General features: G+C 35.3%; 2 protein-coding genes across 4 annotated transcripts in view; both read right to left on the bottom strand.

Moving 5' to 3' along the window:
• Positions 1–15,607, bottom strand: part of susd2 (sushi domain containing 2) — a 28,770-nt gene extending 13,163 nt beyond the window's left edge. The window contains exons 1-13 of the mRNA XM_079416710.1: positions 15,436–15,607; positions 15,107–15,305; positions 13,728–13,876; positions 13,433–13,600; positions 9,304–9,478; positions 7,759–7,960; positions 7,485–7,570; positions 6,403–6,671; positions 3,934–4,077; positions 3,705–3,863; positions 2,739–2,987; positions 1,975–2,253; positions 931–1,107 (exon numbers count right to left, since the gene is read on the bottom strand). Of these exons, the coding sequence (XP_079272836.1) occupies positions 931–1,107; positions 1,975–2,253; positions 2,739–2,987; positions 3,705–3,863; positions 3,934–4,077; positions 6,403–6,671; positions 7,485–7,570; positions 7,759–7,960; positions 9,304–9,478; positions 13,433–13,600; positions 13,728–13,876; positions 15,107–15,305; positions 15,436–15,514 (2,335 nt within the window). The 5' untranslated portion in view covers positions 15,515–15,607. The remainder of the gene's footprint in view (positions 1–930; positions 1,108–1,974; positions 2,254–2,738; positions 2,988–3,704; positions 3,864–3,933; positions 4,078–6,402; positions 6,672–7,484; positions 7,571–7,758; positions 7,961–9,303; positions 9,479–13,432; positions 13,601–13,727; positions 13,877–15,106; positions 15,306–15,435) is intronic.
• Positions 15,608–16,711: 1,104 nt separating this feature from the next.
• Positions 16,712–25,998, bottom strand: part of slc39a14 (solute carrier family 39 member 14) — a 30,200-nt gene continuing 20,913 nt past the window's right edge. Inside the window, exons 4-9 of one of the 3 annotated variants that reach the window (XM_079417793.1) lie at positions 25,092–25,261; positions 23,385–23,507; positions 22,664–22,849; positions 20,784–21,003; positions 20,496–20,680; positions 16,712–19,360 (exon numbers count right to left, since the gene is read on the bottom strand). In XM_079417793.1, coding sequence (XP_079273919.1) covers positions 19,208–19,360; positions 20,496–20,680; positions 20,784–21,003; positions 22,664–22,849; positions 23,385–23,507; positions 25,092–25,261 — 1,037 coding nt within the window. In that variant the 3' untranslated portion in view covers positions 16,712–19,207. The remainder of the gene's footprint in view (positions 19,361–20,495; positions 20,681–20,783; positions 21,004–22,663; positions 22,850–23,384; positions 23,508–25,091; positions 25,262–25,998) is intronic. The other 2 variants (XM_079417795.1, XM_079417794.1) reach the window with 2 other exon arrangements.

The following is a 25,998-nucleotide window of genomic DNA, read 5'->3' as shown; positions in this document are numbered from 1 at the left end:
GATCAATATCACGTTTGACAGACGACAAGCTTCAAAGCAGTGGCTGAACACCAACACTACCGCATTTATTTATTAGTTTTCCCCAATATGAATTATCCAAAATGTTCATAATAGCGTGCATTCAGTAAATTCAGCGCGAGATGATTTTGCTTTGGTTTGTTTTGGCTCTCGGGTTACACAGTGAACCCCAGAAAGGCCAGCGAGCCGGCGGGGGATGAATTATCTCACGCTTCATGTGTTTGATGGAGAGAGTCCAGATCAGATTCGTAACAGATCCATCCTGAAGATGCCTATCGAGAGGAAGTACGCCGCTCTGCTCTGATGAGAACGAAGAGTTAACAAACGCAAGTACATCCAGGTTTGTCTGTATGACTGACGGATCAATGCACCGACCGGTCTGTTTGACCAGACGAGTCTCTTTAGACACCTCTGGAGGCCTTGGACTTCTTTAGAACTTTCTACTCACCAAATAATATTCATAATGGAATATGGAGGAAAAAGTAAAAAAAAAAAAAAAGAATCACCTAGCGTTTTGTGTCTCTGGCTCCACACTCTGGAATTCTATTTCCAAACACGTTTTTGATGTTTCGTCGAAGATTTCAAAACCCACCTTAAACCATATCTTCTTCTTCTTTCTTGTTTCTTTGATCTCTGACTGTATGATCTGATTCATGCCATTGATTTCAAGTTTATCTGTATTCTGTCTGCTGTCATGTTTATCTGTTCTGATATTGTAAAGTGATCTTGAGTTTGCCAAAAGGCACTATATAAAATAAGCTAATTATTATTATTATTATGACCACCTACTAAAGCCTTTTAGTATCTCAAGAGGATATGAACTTTAAAAAGGGAAACACTGCCATCTAGTGGTTTGCAACAACTTGTCTGCGAGTCATTCATCACAGGATTTTCTTTTTCACTTGTACCTACCAGCCACACAGTGTGTATCTTCTCCAGACCACTCGCCGCCTGCTTGACATGTGCGTTCTTGGGACCCATAGAGACTGTATCCACTGTTACATGAGAAAGTGACCGTTGCCCCTTCCAGGTACAAGGTTCCTTCCTTCTGACCGTGGTTAGGTGGTGACAACCAACCACAGGATTGCACTGAGATCACAAAATCACAGCCGTTACAAAACTATACAGAGATATTATACAGATAACAGATGATATGCAAGTCTCCAATGCTTTATAACTGAGATATGGTCAAAGATCATGTTTTTAATAGTGTGCCGCTGGTATTTAATCTGCATACGATGCTGTTAAATATCAGCAAACAGCTGAAGGTTGTTTTGACGTCACTATGTCATGCTGGCATTGGTCTTTATCCTCATAACCAGTTATAATTGCATAGCATTTGATAAGACTTATATGAGCATGTTGTAAAAATCTTAAAAGCACTAATACAAGCTTCAGTTGACCACAGTATGCTATTTAGAAGAAATACAATAAAACAATTTAAAATCTAATTTTAGATTTTAAATGAAAATTAAATATACCACAGAATTTCTGTTGTAAATTTAAGCATTAGCCACAAAAGGCTATAGTTGCAGTAATTTCATCATGTGTATTTTAGGCTTAATGCAAGAAAATTAAATGCAATATTAGCCAACATGATCAAATTATTATTATTATTATTCAATCAAATGTGCTTCATTAGTCATTTCATTGACTTTATCAGCTGTAGGCGGTATGTGGTGCCATTTGATGTAGAAATAATCGATGCATGAATACATAATTCATCTGATGAGTACATAAATAGGTTAAAAAACAACAACTTGGACCGTGGCTCATCCAATTTGATTTTAGGGGCAGAAATACACGGATTATAAAATGTATTTTGGTGAGATGGAGCATAAATCACACACATAAAAGTCTGGGAAAGAAAATACAGTAATTACCAATCCTGCAAAAAAAATTAAATATACAGTATATGAAGCTTTTTCACAATAGGTTCCCAACTGCTCCCCTCACCAGGCTCCAGAGCTTTCTTGGTGGACGTATGACTCCGGTAGGCCAGCAGTGTGGCATTGCCTTGTTCCAGACTGCGCATGCTTAGTGCGTCGTATTTACAGAACGAAGCCCCCTCTCCGGCACAGAGGTTCAGCACCGGCTCCAGCAGGGGGTCCTCTGGGTCTTCAGTCACGGAAAAGTTTGGGATGAAAGACGGATCGTGGTTTGGGGCATAGTAATATTCATTCAGGAGGTAGGTTGAGTCGTAAGTAAAGAGTGAAGTCTCATTCGTAACGGCCCCTGGAGAACAAAAATACATGGCATTTTGTGAAAAAATTAGGAGGATGATATTTTACAAATGACTTTGTTTCCTCGTGTTTTTAAAACAGTATTAAATGAACTCCTGCTCTCAAAAACAGAGCAGTTTTAATTGCTTCCACTTGTACTCTATTAAATCTAATACACCTAGTTTGACAGAACGTCAATGTGATCATTAGCTGATCCATTTAAAATCTGATTTTTATAACAATATTTTATTCATAGACAAAAATTGTAGACAGCAATTGGAAATTATTAATTAAATATGAAACAGCTTTGAATTAGCAAACTGTAGCTTTACATCAAATGGAGCCTTTCTTAAATAGAGCACATTTATCAGATGATGTTCATAAAGTAAATTATATCAGATGACAAGCAGTATAAATTGTAATTTCGGTTGCATTCAATTTCATCACGCACTGACTGAACTGGCAGTGAAATAATGTACAAGTGCCGCAGTTACTCACATCCAGCACAATAGGTGAATATGTCCTGTGCACTGCTATTGAGAGGGATGATCTCTCCATTACTAGAGGTCAGATCATCTTCAGGGTCGTCGTTCATTGTGCCGAGCAGCCCTAGCGTGTGGTTCTGCAAGTCATGTGGCAGTAAAACGGTAAGGGTCATGACCCCATCACCTGCCCTGACCTCTACCCCCGTCCCCGACGGAAACATCACCGTCACATTAGTGGCTTTAGGGGAAAACACAAAAACACCTGGAACAAGAACAACATAAATTAGCCAAGCATAACAGATCATGATTTTTCGTCATGTACATTTGCTGAAATAATATTAACATTAAACGGTATTAACAGAAAATATGAAGGTCAATGATTACATTTATGCAAATGATAAATTATGTCAATATTTTAATACATGAATTTGCTTTGCAAACATTGTTTATAATAAACTGAAAAAAGAGAGAGAAAAAAGAAACATACCATAAATAAATAATTGAAAGATACAAATATTTTATAATTGTTGAAGAGACTAATTAAAATGGCACATTTTGCTCAATTATTTGCCTAATAAGTATGCATTTTACAAGAATACACTACTGTTCAAAAGTTTGGGTTTGTTAAGATTTTTCTAAAACTTTTTATAAATTTCTTATAAAAAAACAAAAAAAAAACAAGACTGCATTTATTTGATTTGAAAAAATACAGTAAAATCAGTAATGCTGTAAAATATTATTACAATTTAAAATAACCGTTTTATATTATATATTTTTAAGTGCAATTTATTACTGTGAAGGCAAAACTGAATTTTCAGCAGCTATTGGTCTAGTCTTTTGGGTCACATGATCCTTCAGAAATCATTCTAATATGCTGATTGGATGCGGAATTAAAAAAAAAAAAAAAAAATATTTTGTACTTCTGCAAAACTGTGCTTAGGTAAAGCTGGCTTTGAGAGGATAAATAAACTGGTCTTACCCGTAAGGTCGATCCATTTTTGCTCAGAGAAGGAAAGCACCTGCTGGTTCATTAAGACCTGCAGCTCATCTACTTGGTCTCCAAGACGCACCTCGATGACATCAGAGTCTTTCTCCCTCATGGCCACCGAACTGAGTCGTGTCGCCATAGCAACAGTACCTGGAAGAACAGTTTTCTTAGACCAGGTCTGATTCAATCCATCCTTAATACAGAAGATCACAGAACTCACCATTCTCAAATTTCATTGGTTCAGTCCTGCCTTGAACAGACAGCTCATAGTCTGAGGAGTGAACCAGAATGTACTCTCCTTTCCCATTGAAGGTGAAAGTCACACCATCGAATGTCATAAAGTGGGGGTCACCAAGCACAGCAGCTAATGAAAAGAAGGAATTATTAAAATATAAAATTAAATTAAATTAAAATAAAAAGCGTTAAATAAAACTATAAAATAAAAAATATAATTAAAAGCATGAAATAAAACTACAAAATAAAAAGCATTTAATAAAACTTCAAAATAAAAAAGGCATTACATAAAATTATAAGGTAAAATAAAAAGCATTAAATAAAACAATAAAATGAAATAAAAAGCATTAAATTAAACTATAAAATAAAAAAGCATTAAATTAAACTATAAAATAAAATAAAAAGCATTAAATAAAACAATAAAATAAAAATACAATAACATAAAAAGCATTAAATAAAACTATGAAATAAAATAAAAAGCATTAAATAAAACTATAAAAAAACATGAAATAAAACTATAAAATAAAATACAATAAAATATATAATAAAAAGCATTAAATAAAACCTCTAAATAAAATAAAATAAATTAAAAAATAAAAAGCATTACATAAAATTATAAAATAAAAAAGCATTAAATAAAACAAAAAATAAAATACAATAAAAAGCATTAAATAAAACTATAAAATAAAAAAAACATTAAATGAAACTATAAAATAAAATAAAAAGTATTAAATAGAATTGAAAAAAAAAAGCATTAAACAATAAAATAAAATAATTACAGATATTTTCTTTATGGAGGGCCAAATTACTCAAAATTAAAAAATTCTATAAATGTTGAAATATATAAATAAATCGTTAAATAATTAAATACATAAATAAATGCAGAAATTAATTAATGTATTTATTCGTTAATTTATTATTTATTCATTCATTCATTTATTTATTTGTTCGTTTATTTCTTCATTTATTTATTTATTCATTCATTTATTTTTTATTTCCTCCCTCCACATTTCATTTTCAGGGTTATGGTTGTCGGCACTTCACTCAGTGGGCAGCGTCACCTTTCAAACTCAATTTCTTTGGTCTTTCTAATTTAGGAGCCTTTTTCTTGTGCTTTAATACTGGCAGCTGAACCGCGGCTTGTGTAAATACAGGCGAGTATCATCAATTCTGTCGCATTTTCCAGCGTTCTCCTCTGAATGTGTGCCATGTGCTTAGATGTATGATATGGCCAGCATACTCTGATGGGACGCCCCTCTTTAGGGTGACCATGCATGCCATTTCCCCCGGACGTGTCCTGGCCAGGATTTGTATATTGCCTAAAATATCTAGGTTTTGGCTTTGTTTGCGTTTGCAGACCAATCGGTGTATGACATCAAAGTACCATATGGTTCCTTATGCTTTTGAAACACTCTCGAGGTACTTTGATGTCAAACACTGATCGGTCTGAGCCACGCCGCTTTAAGTCAAACACACTTTGTGCGCGTATTTGCATCGCTTTGACCGTAGATGTCCCTTCTCACACACACCATGATTGGTCAATTATGTACAATGCTTGCATGCTATTGGTCAAACTACTTTTCGATCATTACCTTCAGCAAGCACGAAAACAAAGCCAAAACTAATCCTGGCATGGACGTGTCTGGGAAAAATGGCACGTATGGTCACCCTACTCTCTGTCCCACACACACATGTAAATAACATGCTGTATATAGTAGTTTACATGATAAAAAGTACAAGTAACAAATGCCTCTAGTTTTATTAATTTAAACCTTGTGGAAGTGATGTGTTTTCGTGAATATTGTTTTTTCATATGGTGATTGTGCATCACGAATGTATTTATTACACGAAAATGTGTTATGTTTCAAGTTAATCAGGTCAATTTTGATCAAGAACAATACACTGTGGCTTTAATTCAGCAAAACTAGACTCGGCGCCGAAACGATCACGGCACTGCTGCTTCTGCTCCGCCTGCGGTGTGAATACTCTGTTTACACGTACAGCCAACATCTCCCGATATTTTCTACTTTAATTAAAATTATGTCATAGTCAACGTTTTGATTGACAACTTCATCTGCAAGAGTCAATAACAGATCTTTTACTGTACCATACTCAGCCATAACACGTGATGCAAAAAACAAGAAAAAGGCGCCTAAATTAGAAAGACCAAAGAAATTGAGTTTGAAAGGTGATGCCACCCACTGAGTGACGTGCCGACAACCATAACCCTGAAAATGAAATGTGGAGGGAGGAAATAAGTAAATAAATGAATGAATAAATAAACGAACAAACAAATAAATAAATAATTGAACGAACGAACAAATAAATGAATTAATATTTATATATTTATTTCTGCATTTGTGTATTTCATCATTTCATTATGTATTTAACGATTTATTTATATATTTCAACATTTATTTAATTTTGACTAATTTGGCCCTCCATATTTCTTTACCGGCTCTAGGAGGATGATATGTTCTGCAGTCACTGGACGGGCGGTGAGTGAAGTAGTATTTGCAGTTGTCTGACCACAGGCAGCAGTAGTAGAAGCTGATAACATCATACATCCAGTGAGAGCATCCTGGAACTCTGGGTGGTTTCTTGTATGGCGGTGCGCCCCAGTCGTGCCCTCGATCCGGGGTGCTGCCCCCGATAGAGTCCCCCGTGAGCACCTGAGCTCCAGTGCTGTCATAACAACACTGCTGACCCGCACCATACTCAGGACTGCAAGAAAAAAAAAAATATCAACAGACTAAATATGAAACACATATTTAAATGTATTTATATGAATAGGAATGTGCTATAAAAGAGTTTTGGGCATTGTCTACTTTGTGATTCTATTATTGTCTAATTTACACACATTGATATCCACATAAAATAATAATAAAATTAGTGATAGCCACAATGTGCCCCACACACGCACGCACACACACACACACGCACAAAAAGATTAAATAAAATCATAGCTGTCATAGGTAATTACAATAATGAAATAAGCATAAATCAAATCACTCATAAGCACAAACCAAGAGAACATCAACTTGCATGGTTTGCTCACATATTTTGCGCAAACAACCATTTGAAAGACAAAAATATACATTTGAGAATACATATTTGAGCAGAATATTTCAATAGAGATGGCTAATCTCCAAATTGTTTGCTGGTGTTTTCAGATCATCGCTTTTTCCATAATGTTTTGCCAGGTAATTAAGTAAACCATTGGGCAGATTTAAGAGAAAGGCTTGTTTCAGGATAAATAACCAATGGGCAAATATCGCAGATGATTATGCTTAATATATCGCGAGAAGCAGAAATTGTGCTCATAGTTACGTGTGATATATCATGTATGCTGAACTGACTCGAGCTATTGTTCTTGTACAGCAGAATTTGCTGTATCTCTATTGTTAAGTCTATAGTAAGTAGTTAAGTTTCTATACTTGATTCTGCTATTTTCCTATTTATCACTAAGCTGCTTTGACACAATCGGTGTTATATAGAATCTGTGTCTATAGAAGTAAAGGTGACTTGACATATTACCTGCCCTGAATGGCTCTGACGCAGTGAACTGCACCTGGATGGTAAACACAGAAGCTCCCTGCCTCGATATCACAGCCATAATCAGTCTGAAAAATAAACACACAACTCATCAAAAGGAGCTCTAATACAGACACTTGAATATAAACAATGCGTGACAATGCATCTATGATTACAAATATAAATTGGTGGAATTCTCCAATAATTATGATTTTGCTATTGTTGCACACTGTGGTGTCTAAAGCAATGTAAGATTAATTTATTGCTCTACACCTACATGAAATCTTCCAGTGTCAGCACGGGCCTGGGCCAGTGTGCAGGGGCAATCGGTGATCTCAGTCAGGAAGTTGGGCATTGCTTTCTCTTCTTTATCCCAATTGATGCACTTCTCCAGGGCCCAGCCTGCAGAGTCCTTCCTGAAGGCCTCCTCAAGATGCCAAGCGATCGCATGAGCTTCACTCCACAGGGCGTTAACATTCCTGCACACACACAAAAAGATGTCTTTGTTCAAACATTTGGATACTGGAACCATAATATTTGACACCATTTAATTATTCAACATAAACTCAGCACACCTGAAAAACGATAGGTACGTAGGAAGAATAGTCCAACAACACTGTTGAATCAAAAATATAAAAAATGTGATCCCGCACAATATCAGTACTTGCTAAATATTAAAGTTTATTATCACAAGAACAAGCAATGTGGAGCGAAAACATTGCTTGTGCTTGTGATAATAAACTTCAATTGTGCGGGATCACATTTTTTATATTCTTTTACACCATTTAATTATAAAAACAATAAAAACAAATACTAATACTGTTGGGGAGTAACTAGTTACATGTAACAGAGTTACATAATTTAATTACAAAATAACTGGGTTACACTTTATTTTAAGGTGTCCTTGTTACAATGTAATTATACATTTAAGTACTGAGAATATTAATTCACTACATGTACTTACTATATGATTAGGGTTAGGATTAGAGTTTGGTTTAGGGTTACTTGCATGTAATTATGCATAACTTATTGTTATTATAATAGTAAGTAGATGTAACGTGTAACAAGGACACCGTAAAATAAAGTGTTACCAATAAATGTAACTGTAATATGTTACAGTTACTGAGAAAAAAAGTGTTATTAAATTACAGTTACTTATGTTAACGATTACAAAGGGGGGTTACATCTGAATATTTTTCCAACATGCAGATTTGATTGATTTCTTTCCCAAATTGCATTGACTGCTCTAAAATATAAAACGCCAATGTTTCAGGAGTTTAGGACACGTTTATTTGATAACGATTTTAGTTACCATTTGGAATTATGTATATGCTTTATTTTTTAAGATTTTTTAAGACACTGATGCCAGTGTTTCCTGTCATAGTTATGCAAAGATTTGATATTTCAAAAACAGTATCATAGCTATTAAACCAGGTCTTGTTACGATTTTAAATCTGTATTTAACGTCAGAACGATCGTAAAGTAAAAAGACGTTCTAAAGTCTGATTTTGTTGTGTCTGTGCTTTAAAATGAAATGTTTTATGATTTTAATTCATGTGATGAAGAATTTCAAAAGTGTAAGATTAACCCGGCCTGGTTTAAATGTTTCAAAATGATTAACAGTTGAAAACACACGTTAGAAATTTAGGAAAGTAACTGAGAAGTAATCAAATGTAATCAGTTACATTAATGAATTAATTGCAATAGTTACACTACTTATTACATTTTGAATGGGCTAATTTGTAGTCTGTAACCTATTACATTTCCAAAGTAACCTTCCCAAAACTGTGCATGTCTAATAACAACTAATAAAAGTTCTTACTGGGCTCCATCTGGTTTAGTGCTGGGGCTGACCCGTATGCTCCCTAGGTCCCAAAGGGAGTATGGTTTTTCTGCGATCTGTGGGGTGAAACTGAAAACTCCACTGTTGGGTACATCTCTGCCCACAGTGTACATATACTTCCACTCCGCCTCCCAGTTCGCAGAATACGCCTGTCCTGTTAGTTTATCAGAATAATATATTACCTACTGTATGCATTTTCAATAGACGGTTATAATGATAAACAGACTGTTAGACAGATATATAGACAAAGAAATAGAAAGACAGACAAACAGAAACACCAACAGAACAAAAGATTGACCATCAGAGAGAAAGACAGAAAAGGGCAGAACAAATTACAGACATTCTTTTGAATAGACCAGACAATTATGTTGGCATTAGAGGAAATGCATTGGCATGGTTCAAATCATACTTATCTGACCGCCATCAATTCGTGGCAGTAAATGAAGAGGTATCATACCAATCACAAGTGCAGTATGGAGTACCTCAAGGCTCAGTACTAGGACCATTAACTTTCACGCTCTACATGTTACCCTTGGGAGATATTATTAGGAAGCATGGTGTTAGCTTTGAACGACTGACCGAGAGAATAACAGAATGAAAAAAAACTAACAGACAGGCAACAGACAGAAAGTCAGAGTGAACGGCTGACAGGAAGAAAAACTGACAGACAGAATAATAGAAGGAGCAAAATCAGAAAGAACGACTGACAGACAGAATGAAAAAAACAAACAACCTAAAGAAAGAACAACAGACAGAAATAATACGATACAACAATATTATTGCACAAGTAGTACACAGTTTGTTATAAATAGTAACAACCAGCAGACAGAAAGACACAGCTGGCAGTGGCGTAACTTTGCTTTGAAAAGTGGTGGGGACACCGCACAACTCGTTTTGCTATTTGTTTATTTAATAACCGAATTTACTTGGGGACTGAGTTCAGAGTTGGAAATGCACTTAATTTTCACTTTGATGTACACATGCATCACATTCACAAATATGTCTATAAACATCCAAATAAGCAAACGTAACATTCACAATGTGAATGTTACATTTTGCTTATCACAACACATCCAGGGTAGCTAATATCAATCAAAATACGCAAGATAAATATGGTGAACTTACCATTTCATGGTCAGCTCAGCTGCAGCGTATTCATTAATTGCACAATTGTGTGTGTGTGTGTGTGTGTGTATTACGATTCATTCTACTTTGAATTACTTGCATATGTTCTCTTAATACCAGCCGGACAACTTGCTAAAAGCAGGTGTGATCGATGCACGCGCTGAACATGGAAGAATCAACATTACGTCAAGAGTCAAGACAAGCCCACAAAATGTTTCCTTATCCAATCAAATAATTTAACCAATCCTGAACTACGCAAAACCTTGTGTAAAACATGAATGAGAGTTAATTTGTGTTTAAAATGGTTAAACTACCTTTATTAATGAAATAATTAAATAAATGAAATTGTTTTGACAAATCTTTTTTTTATGACGTTTTTATAAAAGCTCTATTTTTTCCTCCCCCACCCCACATGTAAAGGCTAGTTAATGGTAAATGTTGCTACCTATAGCATAAATGTTAAAACATCAACAACATGTCCAAAAGAAAGTGTGGAAGTGATATAAGAAGCTTTTTAGTGAAGCAGCCACGCACAGTAAGTTACTTTGCTTAACACGAAAACATATTATATTTAACTTACATGAATATAGACATACTGTCGCTAATCATGTTTTTTGGCGGCCACTGGAGCGCACTGTGATTTAATACAAAACTGAATTAAAGGACTATGAACTAAAGTCATAACATAGAATTGTCCTGTTGCCTAAAAGTGCTTTAACTATTATTCAGCCTTCAATGATGGACAAATGCCAATATTGCTTATGATTGCAAATGTAAACATTTAGATCCTGGGTTGAACTAGTAATTTTTTCCCCAGAATCAGACAAATGTGCCTACTGACAAAGAACAAGAACAGGGAGCAGAAAATGTAGAGGTAAGAGTAAGACTAAAATACAGTATTAACATTGTAGACTACAAATAAATTTTAAAAGAGGTACAGGATCTGTAGACTAATTATAGGGAAAGGAAACTACATATCCCATGACGCATATCGCGTATCTTGCGATAGTTTCACAACGAGACTTAATATTAATCTTTGAGGACGTTGAAAAGCTTCTGACCGGCGGAAACATTTGTTAAATGAATGAATTAGATTATGAAGAGTGACGATTTGTAGATGGTGCTTTTCCTTTAAATACATACCTTACGCAATCTATTTTTCAGTTACTTTTTAAAAGTGGTGGGGACAATATCGAGCCTGGTAAAAAGTGGTGGGGACATGTCCCACCCGTAAATTACGCCTATGGCTGACAGACAAAAAGACAGAACAAAAGGCAGACAAAAAGAAGGACCGACAGAAAGAATTACAGAATGACAAACAGAACAACCAACCGACTGACCAACAGAAAGACAGAATGAAAGTATTGGAACAGTAAAGACAAAATTGCTCTGTTGGCTGTAGAGTCAAGACATTTACAAATATGATTAAAAGATGAATATGAGACAAAACTACAGAATGTCATGTTTTATTATTGGGTGATTTTACCAGCTAAGAAGTTCAGCACTTTTATAGTTTCATCCCTCTATCTGATGTGATCATAAGTATTGGAGCAGTTGCCTCACAGGTCTTTCTAAGTGATCAGCTGTGTCCTGTTGCATTAATTCTTCAGATATTAAAAGCAGGGAATGTGTCGTATCAGTTATATCCATTACTTCTGTATTCTGAATCTTGCACTCGATGATGACACACAAACCAGGATGAAGATGAGGGAGCTGACTTTGAGAGAAAAGCAAGCAATTTGGATGCTAAAAGAAAAGAGGAAGTCAATTAGAACCAACAACGATAGTTGATGACAGACCAACAACAGTAGTTGATGACAGACAAATCATAAAAGCTGTGAAAATGAACCCTAAAAGACGTGTCTGTAAAATCACCAACAACTTCCAGTAAGCTGGGGTGATGCTCTGACAATCTACTGTCCTCAGGAGACTTTGACACAGAATTACAGATGCTACACAGCAAGATGCAAACCTCTGACCAGCACCAAAAATAGAAAGGCAAGATTAGAGTTTGCAAAAAAGCACAAAGGTGAGCCAGAAGAGTTTTGGAACTGTGTTTATGGACCGATGAGACAAAGATGAACCTTTATCTAAGTGATGGGAAAGCAAAAATGTGGAGAAAAAAAGGGAACTGCAATGATCCCAAGCATACAGCCTCATCTGTAAAGCATGGTGGAGGTGGTGTCATGGCATGGGCATGCATGGCTGTCTCTGGAACAGGCCCTCCCAACTTTACTGATGACTTAATGTATGATGACAGTAGCAGAATGAATTTGGAAGGGTACAAAACCATCTTGCCTTTCAATATTCAAGAAGATGCCACCAGATTCATTGGGAAGTGCTTCATATTGCATCAGGACAATGACCCAAAACACCCTGCCAGTTCAGTCAAGGAATTTATAAGAGCAAAGAAATGGAAAGTCTCAGATTGCCCAAGTCAATCTCCAGATTTAAATCTGATTGAACATGAATTTCACCAGCTGAAGAGGAGAGTAAAGGCAGAAACTCCCCAAAACAAGCAACAATTGGAATTGGCTGCATTAAAGGCTGGGAAAAGTATTTAAAAGGATGAGAGCAAGAGTCTGGTGATGTCTATGGGTCACAGACTCACTGCTGTGATTGTGTGCAAGGGATCTGCAACTAAATAATAGCTTTATACCTGCCTTATGTTCAACTGTCCCAATAGTTATGCTCACGTCAATGAGTGGGATGAACTCTAAAAGTGCTGTTCTTTTTATTTGGTAAAACATGTATGTGTTGAACCGGCTAATAATAAAATGTGACATTCTGTAGTTTTGTCTCATATTCGTCTTTTAATCATATTTGCAAATGTCTTGACTCCACAGACAACAGAGCAATTTTGTCTTTACTGTTCAATTACTTATGGAGCGCACTGTATATATATATATATATATATATATATATATATATATATATGGATGGATAGATAGATGGATATGTATATATGGATGGATGGACTCACCAGTCTCATTGTAACTCCACAGCTCGATGTTGACTCTCTCTGCCTTTATTAGAGATTTAATCCAGATCATCTTTAAATCCCCGCTGACGTCAGGAGTGCCGTAGTACTGCCACTGTGTGGCATTGACCAGAATGATCTTGTAAACAGCACCCAGCTTACTGTGGTGGACTAATCAATCAGAGCATCAATCAATCTTATCTTAAAAAGAAAATTTCACTGATGAATAAGAAGTATGCAAATAAGGTACACGTTCATTGACTTTCCCTCAGTGTGCATTATGATTTCTGTAGCTCACCTGAGAGCCACCGTCCTGATCTGTCAAAGTTGACTCCATCTGTGGACACCTCAAAAGGGATCCAGCCCGACTCGTAGAGCAGAGGAGTGATGCAGTGACCCACTCCGCTCTCATCCACATAGCCCTCCGTCAGAATCTCGGAGTTAAACCTGTGAAACACACTGTGCTCAGCACTGTAGCACTGATCATATCTGATACACTAATTAATTTAGCATGCACTTGTATTCAGAGCGACTGAGGAATACAAAACAATTCACCCTAAAGTGGCAGTAACATGAGAACCTTTCCATCTTATCTCATTCAGCCTTCACCACAGTCACTTGTTGTACCAAATAAACCTTATAAAACTCAGACTTTGTCCTTGAGGATTTGGGAGGAACAAAATCAAGAGCAAAACCTTAAGCCAAAACTCCCTCAATGCTAAAAAATGATATGTGCTTGCTGAACATTGAGCATGAATTGATTCGAATCATGAACATGATTCGGTTCTTGCGAGTGTATTTCTATATAATATGTGACCCTGAACCACAAAACCAGTCATAAGGGGTAATTTTTTTTTTTTGTAAGATTTATACATCTGAATAAATAATCTTTCCATTGATGCATGGTTTGTTAGGATAGGACAATATTTGGCCAAGATACAACTATTTGAAAATCTTGAATCTGAGGGTGCAAAATTTTTGCAAAGTGCAAAAATTATTATTTTTTGAGAAAATCGCCTTTAAAGTTGTCCAAATGAAGTTCTTAGAAATGCATATTACTAATCAAAAATTCAGTTTTTATATATTTACGGTAGAACATTTACAAAATATCTTCATGGAACATAATCTTTACTTAATATCCTAATGATTTTTGGCATAAAAGAAAAATCGATAATTTCGATGATAGATAGATAGATAGATAGATAGATAGATAGATAGATAGATAGATAGATAGATAGATAGATAGATAGATAGATAGATAGATAGATAGATAGATAGATAGATAGATAGATAGATAGATAGATAGATAAACATAATTGCTATGTGATTAACATGAATATGTATTCTTATGGAAAACTCTCATTTTGTTCTGTTTGTTACTCCAAAACATCATATGCATTTGGAATGATAAGTTATTTCATTATATGCTTAAACATTAAGATTTGTAGTCATGGAAATGACTAAAGTAGTCCAAACTGTTCATAAGAAGGAGGTGTCTCAATACTTGCATTATAGTGTATCTGTTTGGACAACAGGAAATTATCTTTTTTTTTCATTTAACAAATACTTAAACAGTGTGTTGTGACATAAAAATATTTGCAAGGAACTTCAAATGTCTCCAGTGTTCATGAACAGTAGATCTGTGCGCTTCAGAGAACAGATTTCTGGCACTCTTACCTGCAAGTGAGGTTAATGTTCTGCTCAAATGTAGCGTTGAGGATTCTAAAGTCTGTGCCTCCCAGCAAAGATCCAGAGTGTGGCTCAATGTCAAGGCAAAACTGTTTATAATCAGCACAGCAGTCCCTCAGAGATTCACATGTTGCATGACAGGAGCATGTGTTCAGCTTCTCTCCACAGCTCCTGGCACATGACTGCGCTGAGGAAAGAAGAGAAGAAGACACATTGGTGCAATTGCATTTTCTACAAGACAGAACAACAGGTTTCTTTGAAGCCTAATAAGAAAACAACACTTGGTTATTACTCCAGTACATGCACAAAGAACGTACCTGCAGTCCTGGATAACAGCTGAAGGAGCAGCACCATGATCATACAGAGGTGGATTTTGTCCTTATATTTGTACAACATTGTTTCTGGCTAGAATAACTTGAGCTGTTTTAATATGAACCAAAGGCGTCGTATGCAGACACAGTATGAAGCACATATGTGGTTCTGAGTCATGGTGACATTGTGACAAAGGTCTCTCTCTCTCTCTCTCTATCACTTACCTTGTAACTGTTTAACAGTCAAGGACTCGCTGCACTCTGCAGGCAAGAGGCAATAAATGAAACTCCTTGTACAAGAAGTGTGCACATGATTTATTTCTTCTAATGCTGCTATCTGTGCAAAGCATTATCATTACACGTGCACATGCATTAGGATTGTAAAGTTTTGAACTCGTACCTCTGCAACTTTTAGACTTGGGACACACACACATGTTAAGTTTTTGTGGTTTATGGGGACTCTCCATAGGCGTAATGGTTTTTATACTGAACAAACTGTGTGCGCTATTGCCCTACACCGATCCTACACCTAAACTTAGCCCTCACAGGAGACTTTGTGCATTTTTAGATTTTCAAAAAAACACCATTTAGTATGTTTTTTAAGCCTTTTGAATTACGGGGACATAGGCAGTGTCCTCATAAACCACCTTCATATTGTAATACCTCTGTCATACCCATGTCATTATAGAAATTTGTGTACTCATAAACATGCATACATACACACACACACGCACACGCACTCACACACGCACAGACGCGCGCACACACACACACACACACACACACACACGTTGGGTGTGCAAGATGTGACGATTACGGGAATGTCCAAAAATAAAGCTTCAAAATTAAAGTCCTTTGAAATAAAAAAGTAAACAAAAATAAATAAACTTTAAAGATTAGTGAATACATTGCTATACAATTGAAGCATCTTTAAAGTTGTTGTTTTTTAATACTTAATTTACTTAATATACATGGAAACTATTTATATAATATTCATCACCATTCATAGATATATTAAGAATTTAAGGATCCTTTAAAGCAAATTAAAGTGCAAAACTAATGAAGAGTTAATTACTGAGGTCCATCTCAAACTTCAATTAAAAGCATATTAATAAGAAACATGAATATTCATGAAAGTCCCAACAGTTCCATAGAGTTGCTTATATATAAAAAATATTGTATCAATGTAACTATAAATGACTTGCATAGACAAAGTAGCCTAATTCATAAATAATTAGTCTCACTTTAAAGCTCAAGATTGCATTAAATGGATGAGGAGTTTCAGTTTTGGATCAGATTGTATCTTGTTTTTAATTATTTTTCATTGCACAAAAGATGAACTTAAAGCTCATGGCTTAATATTTAAAAAACAAAACAGTTACACCAGCAATTCGATTTCACATGTTGCATATGAGATACAAAACACTTGAGATGTTTACAGTAATTAAAATAATGTCTTCATCATAACAGGTACACTAGCTTCACCCCCCCCCCCCCCCAAAAAAAAACAACAACAACAACAACAACAACAACAACAAAAAAACAAGATGTTGATTTGCTCACACTCACAACAACAAAAACAAAACAGCCTCCTCTTATCATTTAAATACAATGATAGTTACAAAATAGTTTTTAAATATTACTAAATTTAAAATGAGGTGCAAAAACTTTCACCACTGAATGATGGCGTTTAGACTACCTCCTCTCTTTAAGGCATAAACTAACTTCAGAGGACGTGTCGATGCATAGCAATAAGACGCCAGCTGAAACAACGGCTGCACACAAAGCTGAATGCAGCTACATACACTTAAACAAAGGGCAGTATTTAAAAAAACTAATAAATAATGCTTATAGTCTAAATGAACAAAAAAGGCAAATACGACCCTGAAATAAAGTTACACTCAGATCTGTTGACCATACGCACAAGACGCTTCACTTTCAGTTCATACAGAGCTAAATGACCTTTCATGTGATGATGAACAGATTGATCTTGTAATTACTTGCTCAAAAGCATACTGGGGTGTCCGGTTCAACTGATGTTACTAGCAGTGTAATAGCTGATACAGATATATTACTAGCATGAATATTAAGCAATAGAAGCATAATGGAACATTTATTTTATGTGGAAGACAAAAGTAATTAATTTCTGAATAATCTCATAGCTTGTTCTATCCACTGAAATTATATGCTGCTGCATAGAAATTTAACATCTGTATCATAGATATAATAATATTCCTGACTTTAAAATTAGAAATTGACTTCTAAAATTCAAGCCATGTTTAAAAAGTTAAAGTGTCAAAAAAATAATATGCATCTTAATATGCAGATATAATGTTATAAGCAAGTCATTTGATGTTTTTCCCTAAAAGTTTAAACACTGTGAAATTGAAAACAATATTTCAAATATTGAACCAATGGTAGAGAGCAGAAAATCTATTTTAAAACTAAACGGTTTGACTAAACTAGTGGCGCAGAAATTACACACTTCATCTTAAAATCCAACGATATTCATAATGATTTCTGTCAGTCTAGATGATTAATTAGCAAAGAGCTCTAAGAATTGTGCTGTAGTGCAATATGAGGATCGGAAAGGTTATAAGGAATGATCATATTATCGTAGAAACACTACAGCACCACATTTATACACATAAATGCATTTCCTAATTAATTTTTTTAATTTATGAAGAGTTCTGCATTCAGATCAAATGAAAGGATGTGGAAAATAGATGTTTTATAAGAGTAATTACCATAATTAAAGGCAATGATAACTGGTGTGATCATTTTTCTCTGTCAATTAATATGCAATGTTATACACGGTACAAAAAATAGGAGGGTATTTTTAAAAGTATGCACCACTTATACTAGTCACATAAACGGAAAGATAAAAGTTAAAGAAATTTTTCTGGAAGAACCTTGGTCTCTGCTTTTTTGTTAAAGACGTAAAATAAAAACCATCATTAACGAAAGAATGAGTGCCTTAATGTTTCAAGCGTCTATTATGGAATGGCATTGAGGGGGAAATCAAACAGGGATATATTAGTGAACAGACACTGCTTTGTATCCGAACTAAAATCTACTTACGCACAGTACCCTTTGATTAAAGTGACCTACATAATCAGTTTAGCAGAATTATGAGGACCAACTAACTAGTCTATATAGTCTACATCTTGTTGCTAGGCAACTGGTATTATTTTTTTTTAGAATATTACTGTTTTTGAATTTTTCTTTTGAATAAACAAAACCATTTGGTATGAAGCGTAGGAAATAACCTACATTTGAGCAAATGTCAGTAAAACGAGTACAGTTACACACCTGTCAGCGGACAATACTCTAAAGCTCATGGTCAGACCCGTCTCTGAGGGAAAGAGACATTTTGCTGAAAATTAAATAATGAGAACATTAAAAATCAATGCAAAAATGCCCAGATGTGTATGTCGGCAGATCGAATCCACACGGTACAGGGACATCACTGTGTCCTAAAGCTTGGAGGCAAAAGAACGAGAGAAGGCCTACTCTAGATGAACGGCAGCACTTCCATCAATAGGTCCTGGGTTTTGGATGAATCTAAAGCAAAGTTCACAGCTCAGTCAATTCTAGCCTCATTTTAACAGTCCAGGGTTTACTTGGAGCCCAAACTATGGCCAAAACATTTCAATTTATGTCATGACCTAGTCCAGCTGGGCAAATGTTTTAAAGCAAGCCAGCACAGCTGGCTCATACTGAAGTCTGTCTCAGGGTTTAGTCCAGGTCCTTTAGTGTCTTGTATTTAGGTCCTGTGCTATTCAAGCTGTATCTGTCCAGAGTAGATGGTCAGTACAAGCATGATGGCAAACCCCGTGAGCAGCCCTGCGTTCTGGATGGCAAAAGTTACCAGAGAGCCACTTCCTCCGGCCTCCTCTTCCTCACGACTCACCTCATTCATCTCCGGAAACTGCAGAGAGGGACAAAGGAATATGGAGAAAAATTATCAAATCAGAAGCATCAGTTTTGGGATAATGCCATTCTGTTTTCATCAAGGTTCTTATCCTCATGCATTTATTTGATAAAAAATACAGCTAAAAACGCTATTGTAAAAACATTTTACAACTTAAAATGTTTTCTATGTAAACGCATTTTAAAAGTAATTTATTTCTGTGATGGGAAATCTGAACTTTCAACATTATTACTAACAGTCTTCAGTGCCACATGATCCAACAGAAAATATTACAATATACTGATTTGCTGCTTTATTCCTTGCTGAGTAGAATTATTAAAAAAAAATTCAAATTTGTTAATTTATGTATTTTTTTATTTTAAGCTAGTACTAAATTATTTAATAGAATCATTAAATAAAAAATAAGTTTTAATAGGTTTAGCAACTAATAATTTCTTTATAAAAAATTAAAAATCTGTCACTCAGTCAGAGTTGCTACATCGCCATCTGCAGGTACAATGTATTTTCCCACACAAACGTGCAAGCTAAACGATTTTTTTATTATATTATTGTAGTTTTTAAGTTTAGTTTTACATGTACATTAAATGATTTAATCAAATAATTTTCTTAATTTTAATAAACAATACAGGGTTTCTGCAGGTGAAAGAACAAATATCTGCCAGTGGGCTTGGATTGGAAAAGTCAGTTTAATTCACAATGAGAAGCAATTTTCATACCGCACTGACAGACATTTGTTTGTTTTCTAAGAATAAACTCATTTCATTTTGATCAATTTCTCAGAAAACAAGACTTTATTTCTTCATTTTATGTCTCAAGTAAATGTATCTTGATTTAAGAACATTTAGATATTTGTACTGGAAATCAAAAATACTGAGGAAGATATTCTCTTTTTTTTTTTTTTTTGCAGTGCAAGTAACATTTAATGCCATGACTTGGAATTTAAGACTTTACGCTCTGATTTTAGACCTTTTTAAGGCCTTCAATGGTGGAAGGGCAAATTAAGACTTTTTACGACCCGCAGAAACCCTGCAAAAGCACTAGTAATAACCTCTTTCACACTTCAATGATCTTAGAAACTCACCCAATACCAAGCCTTTCAAAAATCAGCAAATGAACAGCATCCCATTCTTACCATATCAGCCAGTGCAATGTAGAGGAACATGCCTCCGGCCAGAGCAAAGATCCAGTTCGGAGAGAAGTTGTTCCCGGCCAGGATGCCGAAGCCCATGCCCAGATAACAGCAGCACGCTGACAGGAAGTTAAAGAAGAGCGCCTGCTGGATGCTCATGCCGGCGTTTAGCAGGATTACAAAGTCACCTGGACACACAGATGCAGCAGAGCATTTACATAACGACAGACTCGGCATGATCAGGGCCACTTTGGATCGGTCACATGATATCACAGAGACGGTAACACCCACCCAACTCGTGTGGAAACTCCTCACACAGAATTGCCACCGACGTACTGACGCCCTGAAACACAGAAGCAGTGAAGGAGGCTCCGATAGCCAAACCATCGATGAAATTATGCAGACCGTCGCTCAGAGTGATCATCCATGCCAGAGTGCCGATGTCAGAGTACGCCCTGCCCTTCAGCCAATAACATCCACCCGTTCCAGCACCACCTGAACTCTGAGAGTCCTGCGGCAGGGACACAAATACAGACTAAATGAAGACACACTTCCTTTCAAAAGTTTGGACTAAGACTTTTTCAAGTTTTTGAAAAAAGTCTCTTATGCTCACTAATGCTGCATTTATTTGATCAAAACCGCAGTAAAAACAGTAATACTGCACAATTTAATTACATTCAAAATAGCTGTTTTCAATGTGAACATACTGTAAACTGTAATTTATTCAGCATCATTACTCGTCTTCAGTGTCACATGATCCTTCAGAAATCATTCTAATATGTGACCCTGCAGCACTAGACAAAAATGCATTGTATGGGTCAAAGTGAGAGATTTTCTTTTATGCCAAAAATCATTAGGATATTAAGTAAAGATCATGTTCCATGAATATATTTTATAAATTTCCTACTGTAAATGCATCAAAACTTAATTTTTGATTAGTAATATGCATTGCTAAGAACTTCATTTGAACAACTTTAAAGGAGATTTTCTCAATATTTAGATTTTTTTGCACCCTCAGATTCCAGATTTTCAAATAGTTGTATCTCAGACAAATATTGTCCGATCCTAACAAACCATACATCAATGGAAAGATTATTTATTCAGCTTTCATGCATACATCTCAATTTGGAAAACAAATGGACCCTTATGCTGGTTTTGTGGTCCAGAGTCACATATTCTGATTTATTATGAATGCTGGAAACAGTTGTGCTGCTTAATATGTTTTGGAACCTGTGATCATTTTGCAGGATTCTTTGCTGAATAAAAAAGATTAAAAGAAAAGCATTTACTCAAAATAGAAATATAACAAATATACAAACTTTGAGGTCAGTATGTTTTTCCTCTTTCTTTTTTTATTGTTGAAAAATTATATTTTTATCCAGCAAGTATGAAAGGGACAGTAAAGACTTATATTTGTTACAAAATATTTTTATTTTCTCAATTTGTACCCTCAGTATCCCCTTTCAAAAGCAATAGCACCCAGATGAAACAACACTGATTTTTGAGTGTAATGTAGTCTGGTACTTAATTTTATCCACTAGAATTTGATTGAAACATAAAAGATTCTTTGAGGTTCTGCAGGACTCTTGTAGCTCAAATAAGAAAAAGTTGTTTAAGATGGAGATGATGTTGCATTTTAATCAATTTTGTCCTTAAAAAACCTAACACGCACTGATGAATCATATCGCATGAAATTATGGCAATTACAAGAAGACAACCCTGAGATGCTATTCACGTCCTCAGACTCAGAAAAATGTGTTTCTATGGCAACTCTCACGACATGACTGGCTTTGTTTTTGATGACAGCAAAATGACTATAATATTATTCACGTCTATATGCTCTTGAAACACATTTATTATATTTTGGTTTAATTTGCATGACGTCATTAGTCATTATTAACAGATGAATGAAAAAAGAGTTTCCAAGCTGTAATTATTCAATAATGGAAGGTTTTTACAAGCTGGAAACTTATAATTACAGTCATTCTGGCATGACACCAACATGACAAATCTCAATAGGGTCAATTTTGATTTCAAGTAGTTTTTAAGGGATATAATTGTGAGTGAGGCTTATTGTCACATAAGCCTGTCAAATTGAAACTACAGATCACCACATTTGCTCTAAAAACTTTTGTGAACAACTGAAATTTGTAGTTTCGTTTATTCCTGACCTGTACCGTCTGGCCAGTGCTGAGCATTTTGTCGTCTTCTCCGAGTCCTCTGACATCTCCTTCTGTTCTGGGTAAAGATGCTCCTCCAGCCTCTCCATTCTGCAGCTTCTCCATCACACCGTCCTCCAAATCTCCATTAGAGCTGGCATAGCGCTCCGCAGGAAAGTGACTGTGGCCGTGCCCTCCCTAACAAACAAGACAATTAGATTAGAAGAAATACGAGCAGAAAACCGACAACAAAAATAGAGAATGAGGAAACAAGCTGGAAAAGTAAATTCTCCACTAGAGGGCGCTGCATTACAACACATCTCAAGAGCAAAAAGTTCAATTATAAATATTCTGATTCATGTTAGATGATTTGGCTCTGGCCAAACAATTAGAGACTAAAACAAAACCATATTTTTATGACTATTAGGCTTTTTGGGTCCTTGTCTTTTTTCACAGTGTCTTTCAAAGCATACTACGAATGAAGAGTGCAGCCCCTGAGGAGCTAAACCCAGACATGCACATACTGTACATACTGTTCACACATTCCACTGCAAAACCTCATGAGTTTGAACTTTAGACAATTCTAAAAACTAACATCCTTGTGCTTTTTTTTTATTTATTTTTTTCGCAGACGTCACTGCGAACCCATGTCACAATGACAATGTCAGATAAAGCTGTTTGCTAAAGCGACTGTTTCATGGTTTACTCCAACAGACCATTAGTCAAAGCTCACCTTGTCCTTCGGCTTTAAGATCATCTTCAGGACTTTCTCTGTAAAGAAGAACAGGTAGAATCCTCCAAACACGACAGCAGACTTGGGCACATAGTAATCCTCCATGGGGTTGAATCCGAAGGCCTATATACAGGAAAAAATGAGACGTCAAATAAAACATTTTTTCAAACTAATTTTAAATAGTACAACATTTCTTATTATCCTCAAATCATGAAAACTGTTATGTTTTTTTATTATCTGCATAGAATGCTGAACAATACAATTTAAATGTTTGGGGTCAGTAGTAATAATATATAGCAAGAATGCATTAAATTGATCAAAAGCAAGAGTTTTATGCTGTTCTTTTGACGTTTCTATTCATCAAAGAATCCTGAAAAAAACAGCAGTTTCCACAAAAAAATAAAGCAGTTTTCAGTTCACCAAATCAGAATATTGTAATGTTTTCTGAAGGATTATGTGAAACTAAAGACTGGAGAAATTGAATAAATTACATTTTAAAAACACATTAAAACAGAAAGCAGGTATTTCAAATTGTATTTGGCGAGCAAATGCCTTGGCGAGCAAAAAAAACAAACTAAGACCCCAAACCTTTGAACGGTAGAGAAATCTGCATATAATGTGATGTGTGAATAATATACTCAGTATGAATACAATCTAAATACAAACCCCTCATCACTCTCCTAGACACCAGATATAATCAAGAGGGCTTTTTGAACTGTATTCTTACATTTCACACTTGGTTACAAGCTGTCAAGAAGAGTGAGTGGGATTTCTTTTAGATTGGATCTTAGTGTAATTCACTAATGCCTCAGGGCTTCCCCCCATTTTGCTTGGCTTTTCACCTCCAATTTATGATTTTTCACAAACATCCACTTATAGGCATTCATTTGAATAGTTCACAGTCAGATAGTATATTGAAAACTTAATGTGTGCTCCAGTTCCATGCCATCTTGCCTCAAAAATGAGCATTAAATGTTCATTACTAGTTTAAAATAAGGCCTGTGAGAGCTCAAACAGCAACAACAGAGGTTCTATGGATCAATACCAAGATTATTGATTGTTTTATACTATTTTAGCCTTCCAGCAGGGGAGAACCACTGAGGCCGGGAAGAGTTATATTTGTGCTTAAAGGCAATGTTCACCTGAAAATGAAAATGCTGTCATCATTTACTCACCCTCACGTTGTTCCAAAACATGCTTTTTATTAATTAGAAAAAAAAGAAAGGCAGCAGTTTGGGCATTGCACAAGATAGTAAAAAATAGTTTAATAAAAATAAATAAATAAATAAAACATTTAAAATAATATATGGGACAGACAAATAGAATAAATAATTTGCATACAGAAAGATAAAACCTAAAAAAAAAAAAGTGTGTAGAGATAACACTACACTGTAAAAAAAAAAAAAAAAAAGTTTAAAGGGATACTTTAAATATTCACTAGTTTTAAATTGATAAAACATAAAAGTTGAGAAATCTACTGAAGCTGGTTGCCTTAAACTTAAGTTTGCTCAACTTTTTTTTTTACAGTGTAGAAGTTTTCTTGATATTGCATCAAATATTATACATAAAGTCTGGAACGACATGAGGGCAAGTAATTTAAACATTTTCCTGTTGAGTGAACTATCCCTTTAAACGCCAGACTCCATATATATCAATTCTAACAATCTGGAACTGTAGAGTGTCTTCAGTCTGGCTGTGTGGCTCTACCTCTGGGATTAGTTGAAAGAGTGCGTTGGAGTACAGAGTACCAATGGCCAGGGCTATGAAGTACAGCAGCAACCGCTTGTAAAAGGTTTTCCTCATGAAGGGAACCACACTCGCCCCGACCAGTGAACACAGAGAGATCACGGTCACACACAGGAAACCATACCCCCACACTGGCCAAACAACCAGAGGACAGAGAGAACAAGGGAAGTGGAGAAGAAAGGGGAAAAGAAGAACGAATATTTGAATTAATCAGCAGAACAATTAATCCTGGGTGAAAATTGATATTCATAATCTCAAACATGAGATTTACTCCCTGAGGGGAAACATTCAGTTCTGTGGGCCACTGAATGATCCAATTAATTCATGCAACCACATTTGAAGAAAATATACGATATTAAATCTTTCATTAATTGCATTTACAGATTTGATGTCAATTTATAGAATTAATTAACATCAATAAATCAAACATTTCATAGTCATACACTACCGCTCCAAAGTTTAGGATCAATACTGTTTTTTTTTTTTTTTTTTAAGTTTCCTATGCTCAACAAAGCAGCATTTATTTGATCAAAAATACAGTAAAAACAGTAATATTGTAAAATATTACAAATTCAAAATATTTTCAGCTTTTGTAGTTTTGCAGGATTCTTTGATGAATAGCAAGTTCAAACCAACAGCTGAAACAAATCATAAATGTCTTAAAATGTCTTTTTGATCAATTTAATGCATCCTTGCTGAATAAAACTATTAATTTCCTTCAAAAACAAATTACTGACTTCAAACTTTTGAATGGTAGTGTATGTTGTTCACATTTTAAAATCCATTGTGTTTCATTCACAGAGGAAGTAGGGGGAGCGGCTTCCTGTTGAGAACATCATAGAATAAACCATGCCTCGAGACATGAGGT

This window comes from Barbus barbus (genome assembly GCF_936440315.1).
Source record: "Barbus barbus genome assembly, chromosome: 5".
Lineage (NCBI taxonomy): Eukaryota > Metazoa > Chordata > Actinopteri > Cypriniformes > Cyprinidae > Barbus > Barbus barbus.
The sequence above is the reverse complement of the archived record's forward strand: the minus strand, read 5'-3'. Positions and strand labels throughout refer to the sequence as shown.